This window comes from Anopheles stephensi, chromosome 3 (assembly GCF_013141755.1).
Source record: "Anopheles stephensi strain Indian chromosome 3, UCI_ANSTEP_V1.0, whole genome shotgun sequence".
Classification (NCBI taxonomy): domain Eukaryota; kingdom Metazoa; phylum Arthropoda; class Insecta; order Diptera; family Culicidae; genus Anopheles; species Anopheles stephensi.
Window position 1 is genome coordinate 4,645,374 of NC_050203.1, and position 13,085 is coordinate 4,658,458.

At 47.8% G+C, this 13,085-nt stretch overlaps 1 protein-coding gene across 1 annotated transcript; it reads left to right on the top strand.

Annotated features, from left to right (window-relative positions):
- The first annotated feature begins 214 nt into the window (after nucleotides 1-214).
- LOC118510237 (tetraspanin-2A-like) lies at nucleotides 215-12,769 on the top strand. Its single transcript, XM_036051804.1, has 5 exons — nucleotides 215-645; nucleotides 9,658-9,846; nucleotides 9,940-10,119; nucleotides 10,191-10,376; nucleotides 12,175-12,769. The coding sequence occupies exons 1-5, from the start codon at nucleotides 580-582 to the stop codon at nucleotides 12,403-12,405; spliced, it is 852 nt and encodes a 283-aa protein (XP_035907697.1). The 5' UTR covers nucleotides 215-579; the 3' UTR covers nucleotides 12,406-12,769.
- Nucleotides 12,770-13,085: the final 316 nt, after the last annotated feature.

Below are 13,085 nucleotides of genomic sequence, written 5' to 3' on the forward strand. Positions count from 1 at the left end.
GCAAATTAAATTGCAAAATAATTTTTTTTCCACAATATGAAAAGGTATTAAAAATTGCAACGCTCATCATTCCCGTGCGTACATGCAGTTGCATACCGCGCACAACCAAACAGCCGGACATAATTTCCAATTTTCACCCCCGTTCGGTTTCATATTTACCCAGCACGCACGCAACCGCCGCCCATAGTGTGATGCAGGCGCAAACCAAAAGCGCTAACCGTTCGCTTTCCGCACAGTTGTTTCCAAGAAATCGGTTCGTCGTGGTTTTCCACACGCGCGCTAGCCATTGTGTTGAGGTCTAGTTCGAAACGCGCAGCGTCAACATCTCTCGCTGGAATCGCGCTAAGGTTGTGTAATTAGTGTGCCGTCTAGTTTGTCGCATTTGTATCGTCTGCTAGTAGAAACGGCCAGCAGTATAATGATCTGACGAGAGCTTCAAACATGCGTTTGCGATTTGAACCACGACGCACCTACCGACTACAACCCAACAGTGCAGCAGCATCCCAACCTGAACCGCGTGCATCGCGTGGAGTGGAGTGATTTGAATGTGTGTTCCAGCGAATCGAAGCAAGCCATAAAATGCGTCTTTCCGCTCGCATCAAGTGTTTCAAGTATTTAGTGTATGCGTATGTGATTTTAATATCGGTGAGTGTGCTAGCGGCCCAAAAGATCAGTGGATCTCCAGGGGAAGATTGGTGGCAGCGATCGTGTGTTCGGTTGAAAATTTACATCAGTTCTACTCAGTTCTTTGTGCAGAAAACAACAGAGCGACCAAGGTGATCGACAAAAGAAATCTCAGTCGATACCGTATGCATAGTCATGGCTACCTGAGATGAGAATGTTCCAAAACGGGCAGCTTGCGATGTGTTTGTTGGTTGCGCGTTGTGTGAAGGGCGCATACCTTTTTTCCTTTGCATGTGATTAATTGTGCCACTGTTTAATGTATGTCCGATGGGGGAATGGTCGTCCAGGTTGTTGTGTAAACGTCAGCGCCGATGTCTTGCAGGAGAGAAACATCTCGATAAATGCATCGATTTGCGTGATCGTGGCGGCGTGCAAGACTGAAAAGTCTTGGCTTCCCACCCTTAATGGGATGGTCGACAGGGGTCTTAAACCTGTATTGACACACACACACATACACGTACTACGCTCAAATATGCACCCTCAAAACCGGAATCGGTCTTTCTCGCTCGCTGGTGGTGGTGTGCGGTGTTGAGGTTAGCAATTTACACAGAGGAGTAACTAACATAAAACAGACCAAAATGCTCTGGTAAAACGCAGGTAAGAAAACGTGTGTGAGCTCTGGGAGTGAAAGAGAGCGAGAGCGAGAGCGTTCGAGAGAAAAAAAGCCCCGTATTTTTGTATGATCGGGAAACTTCGTCATCAAAATTATCGGGAAAAAAATAGTTACACCAAGAGTTCACTAAAAACAATCGTAGCAACCCATTACAAACACGCTCAACGATTGCTGCGATGAGAGTGGTATTTAAAAATGTGATGCGTCGTACGTAGCAACCACCACCATCGCCTTCGATGTTGGGTGCGCTTTGTTGTGGTTGTACACGCCGTGCATCACGCTTTTGTGTCGTTGTATGGGTGCGATAGTTTTCTTACCTGGCACTGGGCATCCCGCATACCTGTGGCAGCAACGCGAACCAGCGCACCAGATTAGGCTAACCACGCACGCATCCATCAGCGGGGCAAGACCAGAGTGAAATGTCACCGAAGATACACGGAGGACTTTCTCTCGCACTATCCGGGCTCATTGGAAACCATTTCAACAAAGACCTCTATTGACTTTTGTTAGCTAGCCATACTAATAAGCAGAAATGCCGCCTCTGGTCACACCATTATGTTGAGTAGTGCACACACACACACACAAACAAGCAAAAAAAATCCAACCGTTACGCTTCGACGAGCTGCAGTGTGACGGTCGTGCAGTGTTGCTGACCGGAAAACTCATCTAAATCCCGCTAGAATTGGAGCTAAAACAGATCATCATCATTTTTCGAGCGAAGGATAAGTTTCACTATTGTGTTGTAAAATGTGATTATTCATCATCCTCGCACGACACGCCCGGAAAGGATGATGAAGCACCCAGCAGGGATCTATTTTAAACCTATCCATCTTTTCCTTCCTTCCCCTCGGTGGGGGGGGGGGGAGGGTGGTGTAGGAGGATTCAGGAACCCCTGTAAGGTATCCGGTGACCTTTCCCTTCCCCGGTGTGGGGAGTTGTAAACAAAACACCCAAAACAAATCGAAAGGTTCACAGCAGCGACGACCAATCAAGCGTCACCAGATGTTGTGAGACCACCACCCATCCCCGTATACTGCTACCCCATTCAATAATTCCAAAATTCAATTTCAGTTTACCCGTCATCGACGCCGCATGTAAATAAAACTTCAGGCGGGTGATTACGGACATAAATACTGATTTGGGAAGCGAATCTCGAACCAATTCCCCCGTTCGCTTTCCTGGAACTCCGGAAACGGCAAGACAGAAGTCACCCACCGCCGGGCACGTGGTTCCCGCAAAAAAAAAAAACATAACAAATTCCGAATCGTGGCCACGTTTGGGGTTCGGTTCGCTTCGTCCCCCTCTAATCGCGCGCGCGAAACATGCTGCACAATCATTGAAGCGCAAGTCGCGCCAAGTCGGCGGAGGTACAGGAGACTTGAACACATTGAAGAAGGCCCATTTAGGAGGTGCCCGCTTTTAAAGGGAGGTTTTGTGCAACAAGGCAAACGAACACCACACAAACCTACCCCAAAAATAAGAACCGATTCTGAAGAGCAAACACACACACACACACACACACACACACACACACACACCAAGGGCACCTCAAAACCGACGTGTCGGGCGTTGGAAACCACTCCCTCAGTGCTGGATGGTCCATTTGACAACGAAAAAGAGACACATACGTGAGCCACATTGTTGACAAGGGAAGGGAAGAAAACGTAGGAATACACACCCTCTCAGCTACCCTTGGAATATGTATATATCTGGCGATGTCAACAAGACAGAGGATGGCGGGCCACTTCATTATCGTCGCTATCGCACACGAATGGTACGTGGTCGCCGGCCCAGAGAAGACATCATTATCTGAATTTCTGCGGTTTTGCGCTCGGCGAGACAATCTCTCGTGGGTATTGCGCTACACTTCTAATTATGGCCGTCCATTCCCTCGATGGTCCCGGGGAGCGGAGAAGGATGATGTTCATTCACTACCGATGACCATGAAAAACAATAGCAGCATATCGTCGAAGTTGGCGGACATTAGAGCCGAGTAGAATTGGTCCCATTCCGACGCGTGATAAGTTTGTGTCGCACACACACACAAACACGCATATCTCACGCTTTGATATTGTGTCTTTTTTTTCCTGTACGAAGCCGTACAATCCTTCCCATGCCTGGCCGCTTGCCGTACAAGGATTATCATGACCCGAAGCTAATCTCCTTGTAGTCGATGTACCCTGTTCTCTGTGCTTGGTCTGCATTCATTTTTGTTTTCGGTGATTTTTCCGCCCAAATTGATTCCCCAAAAGCTTGGCGTCGTCCACTTGGGGCACTTGGACACTGTGTTGAAATGTGAGCTCGTTTAATTCAGTTGAGCGGTTTCCATACTTTTTTTGTTCTCGTGTATCAGCAGGGTCGTTGTAATAATTCTTAACATGTTTTAACAATAAAAAAAGTACGTATTCCATTACTCCACCGAGGATGGAGCAGAAGGCGAGCTCGTTGTATGTTGATGGAGGATTATGAGGATATAGCCTGCGTTGGCCGGAATTCGTTTCGCTTGGATTTGGTCCAAATTGTGATCACTCTCCAACGCTGGCGTACATTATCAATGCTCATTTTGGATTGTCCACAGTTTTGTCAGTCGTGAAGGGGAGAGGGGGCCAAGCAGACCAGTGGTTTACAAGCGACCACCCGAAGGCAATTACTTTAATCCTGCAGAAGAAAGCATTTAGTTGGATTACTGGGTACTACAAGAGGACTACTTGGCCCTTTCTGCCTTCCCTTTCCCCCTAGCTTTCCGGCTTCTTGGTGGCGAAGGAAAGCGAGAGTATGTAAAGTCATCCTGTGGTTAGAAATTTATGAATTGTTCCTCGGCTAAATGGTGGTGCACACGATTGACCCCCCCGACCGAACCATCCCAATGTCGCAAGACGCCTCAGGAGCTTCCTTTATTCGCCTCACATGTGTTTGGCGGGACAGGGACCAAACGGTACGGTTGATTATGTTCTTGGAATGGCCGATAGACACAGCGGGGAGAAGTTCCCTGCTTCCCAGAACGACAGTATGACAGCTTCGCTAGACACAAGCAAAATATTTTAAATTTCTTTGGATTTGAATTTTAGAGACACCACGTGTGAACCAAATGCGTACCGAACATCCGATGGCGGAACACGCAATAACCTCCCGATGCATGCACAGCAGGGGGACAGGAAGCCGTATTTTTTGCGCAGTTGGTGAATCAATCTAAACCCGTACCCGGGGAGAGAGCGAAAGATGTAATGTGCTTGAAACGGCGGTCCCTTCGAACGAAGAATCCCTTTCCGGGCGCGAACCGGGGAAAATGAGAAAAGCGGGATAAAATAATCGACATCCCGAACTGCGGGCAGAAGAGCGATTGCTGCGTAGAAGCATAGAATTCAATGGCCAGAATTGCGTTTTATTGCATACATTTAGGGGTTTGTTTCGTTGGAGAAGGACAGTTGCCTCGTACCTTCGTGAGTGCACTGTGTTCTTTTTAAACTTCCCATATGGCGCGAGATGACATAGGAAACGGGATTAAATCTCGAGCAGTCAAACAAGTTCTAACAGGCCGCAGTTTAATTTGCACCTATTAACATTCCTTTTCCAGATCCTCGCTTTTATCGAGCCATATCAAACGGTTCCGATCCAAATGGCAACACGTAATCGTATTGTTTGGAAAGCTAGTTAACGGGTGGACGATAATGAACGCTAAACAACGCTCACTTCCTACTGGATCAAACGTGTCGTGGGGTTTTGCCCTGGAATATCTGCACCCGTCTCTGTCTCTGTCTGGTTGTAATGAAATTGTTAGATCGCCGCGTTTGATCGCACTACTTCAAAGCCCGATTCTCCCGTTCCTTCCGCTATTTATGGTTCGATCGGAACGTTTTTCATATGCCGTTTCACCGCTCACCACGTGTGTATTTGTATCATCAAGAATAGTGCAAAGAAGCGCTGTTGACGATGTTGTTGTTTTCCGCTTGGAACCCGTGCCACGCCAATAGCTAGTCTCCAAAACATCCCCAGCCCATCCCCAGCTGGCTTTGTGTGTTTTGGTTCCGTGCGTGTTCCGTGTTTGCCGCGTCAAACACACTGTCGAACAAGCAAATTAAACGGCAATAATGTTGCAGTTTTCACAAAACACCCAAGCACAAACAAACCGAACGGGGTTTTTCTGCACCTTGTCCCGTCTACTGTCTGCGCGCTTCAGCAGATCGGTCGAATCGTCTGGAGATAGGAGATCGGTCGGAAGAATTCGATCGAATGACTCCAACGGGAATAGACTCCAACTGCTGCCTGCCCTCTTTCGGGGCAAAGTATAAATAAACAAAACCATCTTTGGGAAGCGTGGCGGCGATACAGACACAGGAGCGGAGTAGCCCTCGGAGTAACCGATGATCATCATTCAACCGGTGAGGTTCTCTTCTGTTCAGCACAGCACGTCTCGCAGCCCTTTCGTGCCAAACGCCAAAAAAGGAGAACTACTTCTACTACTACGAGCTGTGATATGTACCTTTCCACGTCGGGCATATATCCAGTCGAAGTTCGTTCGACTCGAGTCAAGGGTTTTTCCTCCACGCGGCGTTGGCCAGCTGACGATGGCAGGGTGTCTATGTTTAGAACGGTGAGTGAACCATGGGATAGGAAACGCAGTACTGCGACTCCGGCTCACCTACGTACACACGTCTCTCAACACCTTCATAGCGGAGGCTTCGGTGCACCGCAGATGCAAAAAAAAAAAATGGGGACAGCCGACCGCCGAGTGCTAATGGGTGTGGCAATCAGTGCAGACTTTGAGCTGCATTCACAGCGACCGACCAGCGAAGAATTTTCCGAAGGGTCGTTAATTAACAGTATACTGTCCTGACCGCTCAAAAATCACACGAGGGATGTGTGACGCTAATATGGTTTCGGTTAGGAAACCACTCCCCATAGGAGGGTGAGCCGCTAAATCTCACGGCACACCAATGCGTGCGTTCTACATTAATGCTTTTATGGGTGATGATCTCGCGCATCTGTAACTGATCACTACTACTTCAATCCACCTCTGATTCGGCTCATGTTGTTGAGACGCTTTTATGTGCTTGAAACGGTTTACGGATACGGATTTTTTAACTGCACACCGCAACTGGCAATAAAACGGTAATCGGCTAATGTATATGGGGACTTTCTGGATGTATTTTAGCTTAAACGATTCATTTTCCCATGCCTTTGGGGGGTGCTACTGAACATTGATTTTGGATCATGTTGGTTGTGGCGTTTGTGAGGAATATGGAGCGAGTTCTACACGGCTGTAAAAGAATGTGCCATTGAATTTGGCTCTCTCAATATGAGATGGCGTGCACATCATTGGTGAGAAGACCTCTCTCTGTTGTCTGTTTGAAAAGATGATTTGTAGTCACACTTCATTTGCTTAAAATCATCTCGCCTAGCATCATCTCTGTTTTTACCGATTGCGCCGATTCGGTGTCATCCCTCCTCGATGCTTGGATGTGGAGAGACTGGCCGGTTTTGCAAGTGGCACGGATCGGAACGAATCTCTCTAGCTCCGTCGGCTTGGGTTGGGTGGTGGGTATTTTTGGTTTTTTCAACTCAATTCGAACGTACGAACGTTGCAAATAGGAGATAGGAGTTTCTGTCGCTACTAAATGCGCCACCCCTTGAAACCGTGGAGTGTGTGCCACCCCTATTGAGCACGTCGCCGCTGCTCCAATAAATTTTCCAACATAATTATGTCACATTCGCTCATGTTTCTTTTGGCACCAGGGAAGCGTCTTTTAATAATGGTTTCGTATGGTGGAAAATGTGAAAAAAAACGTCACCTTAAAACCCACCCTCGATTGCCACTTTGAAGCGGTTAAACGAACGGAACGAGCTGCGTAAGAAGCGCTTCAGCAGCCGGTCACGACTCGAGTTCTCTGTGGTGAGCGGTTAAGCAGTCTGTGACTGTGGCGTTCGACAGAATCGTCGAAACCATGACCAATCTGCACCTTCCGGCCGTTATCGATCTTGCAAAGCAAAACTTCATTTTATTATGCGGAATTTTGAAGTACCCCCATGCCGCTAATAAGTGCCGGTTCGTGCCACAACACTGGGGAGGTTCAACGGGCGTGAAATGTAGGGAGGAAGGAACTCTTTAATGCTGGCATTATTATTGCAATGTTTGTAAATTCTATCACACAGCACATCATTCAGTGGGGCTGTTTCGACCGGGCCTGAGATTTGGAATCGCTTTCGCTTATTGTTATGGAAAACATAACCTAGTGCGATGAAAATGCGGTTTTTTGTTTGCGGCCATATAACGATGGGTTGTAAAACTTCCAACCGTCTTGTCGGTCATCTTCGATATGGAGTGCCATCACCCACCGATTGGAGGCTAGGGACTCCACCAACAGGAGGGGGGAACCATTCGGGGAATATGCATAATGCATGGCGGCGGTTCGTTTTGGGGTGACGAAGAACGGACAACAAACTTCATAATCGGCCGCCGCTAGTTTCGAATAATCCGTTCCGTTAGTTTTGTTTACCACGGTGCCTGCTCCACTGACTGCCCCACAAGAGCCCGGAAAAGAGTGACTAAACAGTAAACTTTGTACCATTATTCGCGTGAAACCACTATGAATGTGGCCAACCACGCCGCCAGCGCAACGATGATACGTGATGTGACTCGAGAATGATGCTCGCGCTGAAGCGCTACCGAACGACAACGACCATGCTGATGATCGTGTGACATCCATTTTGGCAGCTTTTATTTCATACTACTTTCGGTGTGAAAATGGGTAAAGAGCCGTGAACGAGCATGAGTGGCATGAGAAGAATTCTCAAAAGTTATTGCAGCTACCACCATTCGCTGGGCACCCTTCAAAATTTGATTCGGAAAATGGGATTTGCTAGCGAGCAGCACCACTACTGCTGGCGTGTCGTTGTCGAGATTTGTAAACAAATCTCTTAAGATGGACTTGTTCTAGATCGTGTTCTAGCGGGTCGTTGGGTGGGGGGTGTTGGGATTAATGGATTTGTATTGTCATGCCCGTCAATAATCTGGCGAACGGCCCCGGGGTTGATGTTTGAACGGCTGGAGGCTGGTCAATATTTATTGTTTGCCATTCTGTGGAGCTCTCTCCGAGGGCAACCCGATTTCGGGGAAGCGAAAGATGTAGAAAATTCCATACCATTTTGGTTTGCTTTTTAATTATTAATCTATGCGGTATATGAGTCAGAATCGGGCTCAGGTTGCCTCATTGTGGTCTATTATGTTATCAGCGCCATCTATATGTGAGAAGAGATGTTAGACTCGAACGATCTACTACTATCCTCTGAGTACCACGGTCACAAGGTCAGAAACGCCCATTTGAGCACGCAGCAAAGCGCTTAAATAAAATTGTATTACAAAACCAATAAACTACTCACTTTAACGATCGGTTTAATGAGCACAGTCCTCGGACAACGACGATAATGGAAGGGAACGTGATCGTATCTCCCAAAAACAGATGCAAAAATAATGAGTCCCGCTGACGAAATCTCAGCTCAATGGATTGAAGATTCGGGAATGGGGTTGAGGAAGACATAGCTTTTTGAGGAATGTTGGTGCTGTAAAGCGCCATGGATGAAAACCACTCTTTGATCGCTTTAAGATTGTCTCTTGAGGAAGTTAGTCGCCACTCAGACACCCCCCGACGAATACACCGGTGAAGCGATCGGCTGATAAGCAGTAAGCTAGCGCTGAGCTTGAAATCGTCAACCTGTCTACGATCAATCACTCAGACCCATCTTCGAGTGTGTCAATCAACGGTAAAGTTCTGCTTTTTTGAAATATTTTGCAGCTCGTAGTACACTGTTAACCCATTGCTCATCACCCAGAGTACGCAGCGTCGTTGATAGCCTGTACCTCATCTTCCTGCTGTTGTAGAGCAGAAGCAACATTTTAAGGGTAAGCCGTCAGTGGACTGCTGCTGCACGAGGAAAGCGTGTGTGTTTTCATAGGAGCAACAGTTTCTAAGACAGTGATTGTTTATCTTAATTCTCTACTCTACTCCACTGGTCGCGTGCATGGGCCTGTGATGTAGCTGGCGAAGTGTATAAACTTTTCACGCATTTGTTTATGCTAACACGCACCCAGATCCATCTCTCACGACGCTGCCCAGCACAAATTTATGAACTTCGCCCCTTTTTTTTTCGTATCTAGCTCTCCGGCTGTTTATAGTGTGACGGTAATTGCTGTTGGCCTGTTTGAAAACGCCGAACCGAGCCGAGCTTCAATTTTCCGCTGCAGCTGCACTCGCAGTTGATCATCGTCAAACGAGCACACGGTCTAGGCCCCATCGCACTAGAAAACTCTTTGTGGCCTCCTTGTGTATTAACGTGCATCCCGTGTACCGTCTTTTTCGCTTTAGATATGTGGCGGCGCACAGCTATTAATCGGAGCATTCCTACTATGGACCCACAAGCAGTACGCACCGATCGTGAAGAATCAGTTCTGGGAACCGTTTGCCGTACTGATCGGACTCGGCATCATATCGCAGGCACTGTGCTACCTCGGGTGGACATCAGCGAGCCGGAAGCATCGGTGTTATCTAGGATTGGTAATACATCCCACCGTTAGAGAGAGAGAGAGAGAGAGCGACCTTGCAAAGGCTTAACGATCTCATCGCACAAACGTTTGTCTCTCGTTGCAGTTCTGTGCACTGTTAGTGCTGTTTATTGTGATCTTATTCTTAGTTAGTGGGTGGGCAGTGGCCACCAAGGCGCATCTCATCGTTCCGGCCGAACTGGCCATCGAGACGAGCTTTACCGATTTTCTGGCCCGAGACGACACCAACGATCAGACGCACATCTGGAACCGATTGCAGCGAGATGTAAGTTGGCTTCGCCGCGAGGCTAATGATGGTTAGCACGGTGTATCTTAACACAACATCTTCCCTCACAGTTCCGTTGCTGCGGCTACAATGGCATCCATGACTACAAAAAGAACAAACAGGGTTTCCCGTGGTCCTGCTACGATCCGATCGATACGAACGTCTTCAGCACCGGCTGCATGCACGTGTTCGTGAAGAGCATCGAGATGAACATGATTCGTGTCGCGGTGGTTGCGGTTGCCTCCGCCCTAATACAGGTATGTGGGGGGAGGGCGTTCCGTATTCCGCCCTGTGTTTCTGCGGGGTGATGAAAGAATGCTGTCCTCTTAAATCTTAACATAAATTCTTTTCCGCGCAACGCATCGGCGAACCCGCGGGGGCCCGGGGCGATAAATCTTGCAGCATAAATGGAGTAACTAATTAAGAAAATTAGTCATTCCTGCACACAGTATCTCTCTCGTCCAGAGCGATGCTTGAGTTGACCCACGCGCGATCGCAAAAAGATGGGACAGCGAAGATTTCAAAATAATGAATAGATTATTTATATTCAACAAAACCGTACCAAACGGTGCCGTTAGTAGCGGGCGGGTGGGGGTTGCAGCATAAACCGTACCTTGTGTGTTGGCGCGATCCTGTGGTCAAAAATAAAATGCGTCCACTCTCTCGGTTCGCCTGTGTGTGTGTGTCTCTGTTTACATCTCGGGACACGTCGGTGGCGACGTCATGCGCCCGTTGTCTGTCAACGAGCCACAAACCTTACGCTGAATGAACGCCAACGGGATGGAAAATGGAAGGCCACCCTGAGACTGGTACATACGTACGGCCGTACCCCGTAGTTGAATGTGTCGGGAAAATGGATGGCAAATGCCACTCATTCCTTCATCCCATCGGTCTCTGCAGTTGATGGGGGATAGGCAGCAGCGGCAGCAGCAGCAGCAGCCAGTTTGACTGGTCGATCTGATTTAATGGTCACACGACTAGCTGACACACACACGGTGGTGAGACGTTTGCGTACGTGTGGATTGCCGCAGTAGACAAGCGACAATATGACCATTGTTGTGTCGCGGTACCGATTTTGTTGTCTTATTCTTCTTTTTAATTGTGACCAGCACCCCAGCCGCCAGCTGCCGGCGGAGATGATATAACGCCATGGTTAGTGGATGATACTGGTGGTGGCGTTGTGGTTGTACCTGTTGCTGTTTATTTTTCAAAAGCGTCTTGGTCCCGCACACGTCAGAGACTTGCAATGTAGGTCATGGTCTTACGGCCGGTTTTTCAACGTTCGTTCTAGGATCGTACAATGGAACCTTGCCAACGTCGTTTTTATGCTGCTCCTTCAATGAATTTCTCAACCGCTCGCTTGCCACACACTACCGTCACATTTTTATACTGAGATAAACATGGCGCAGATAGAATACCTTTGTCTCCGTAGTGAGTTACGATTCATCGGTTCCAGCCGGGAGGCCCTTCACGCATCCCACAATGGTCTTTAGCTTCACGCTCACATTACGGAAGTCTCAAGAAGAACGGGCAACATCAGCAGATGTGTACAGTTTCTTCTTTTTCGGCTCTTCCTTCGGCACTGCCGCTACTCTTTCGCGCGCCACCCATTAAGAGGTTGCCCACGATTCTTTGTTGCGTGTGGTCGGAAAATGTAAAAATATATATCCCGAACATACACACGCACCGACAGGCTTCCTTCCTGCTGCAATGTTTCATACCCAGTTAATAAACACACCGAAAAAGACAAACAATTTCCGCGTTTGTAGCGTGTGAAAACAATAATAAACAAACCGGGGTACCGGGGTACCGATGATGCCGATTTTGCTTGCTCTCCATTATTATCACTCGGTCCTTGAATAGCTTGGGGCACAATGTGTTTCGATTTGTAATTTTATAGTGCGGAAGAGAAGACCACGTGTACGGCGGGGCGCGATAACGAACCTCTAAAGCAATTCAAATCAATCGCTTTTGTATCATTTGTTTGAAATATTTCACAGCGTGGTGAAATGTTTCAGCTGGCACTCACTTCTCATTCGTTCTTCTCACCTCCAGAGTCTCGGCATATTCTGTGTCATTCAGCTCACGATGTTACTCAAACGACCGACCCTAATGCTGCCAAACGGGGACAACCATTCGGTGCGGGTGAAGCGAACCCGCGAGCTGACTCCTCTCTCGCCGGCCACCATCGGCAATCCTACGCCACACAGCAGTACAAAACCGCCAATCCCGCTGAAACCCGTCGTGCCACGTGTGGATCAACCCGTCATGAAGGCTTCCCATTGAATCTGCCACCGCCGCCACCCAAAGCCCTGCAGCCAGCATAACCGGCAATCGTGCCCATAATCGTTATTTTATCACACACTACACCGGTGTGTGTGTGTGGTAGTTTCGCCCTTTTTAACGACACGCAGCAGACATAAGTACGCAAAGTTATTGCATTTCGTATGTTTTTTTTAATCATTCGTCCATAGGCTTTAGGGGGTAAATGTACTTAAATTCCGCGCTTTTAGACCTTACGACCGTAAAGATGCATTTCATCGTGGGAAATCATCGGTACGGCTAAGCGTATAAGCACAAGCAACGATCGAATATATAATTATGAACTACCGGTAGAGATTGTAAAAATAGAGCTAAACATGAATCAATTCTTCGAGCGTAATTGTTTGAGGCGCCCTCCCTCAGTCGTTTTTCGAACCATCCGAAACATTGCATCGTGAGCAGAACGAGCTATGGCAAATGCGTCAGTTGTTCATTGATAACTACACTCCAGAGCACCTCCAGAAGGGGTTGCTTGACTCACGGTGTAGTATTGTTTGAGTAGCGTTATCAGGTTATACAATAACAGGGGCGAACCCATGAATCACCTGCTGATCATGTTGTTCATAGTGCAGATAAGACATTGCTTTGCATATGGCATCACTTGTTTCATACCATTACCAATTGGTATGAAACAAGTGATGCCA

What these genes read in the sequence shown, in the direction of transcription:
- LOC118510237 (XM_036051804.1), top strand. Translation starts at nt 580, where the DNA reads ATGCGTCTTTCCGCTCGCATCAAGTGTTTCAAGTATTTAGTGTATGCG. An exon ending in CGTATGTGATTTTAATATCG is followed by an intron (nt 646 to 9,657) that starts GTGAGTGTGCTA and finishes TTTTCGCTTTAG; the next exon opens with ATATGTGGCGGCGCACAGCT. An exon ending in TTGCCTCCGCCCTAATACAG is followed by an intron (nt 10,377 to 12,174) that starts GTATGTGGGGGG and finishes TCTCACCTCCAG; the next exon opens with AGTCTCGGCATATTCTGTGT.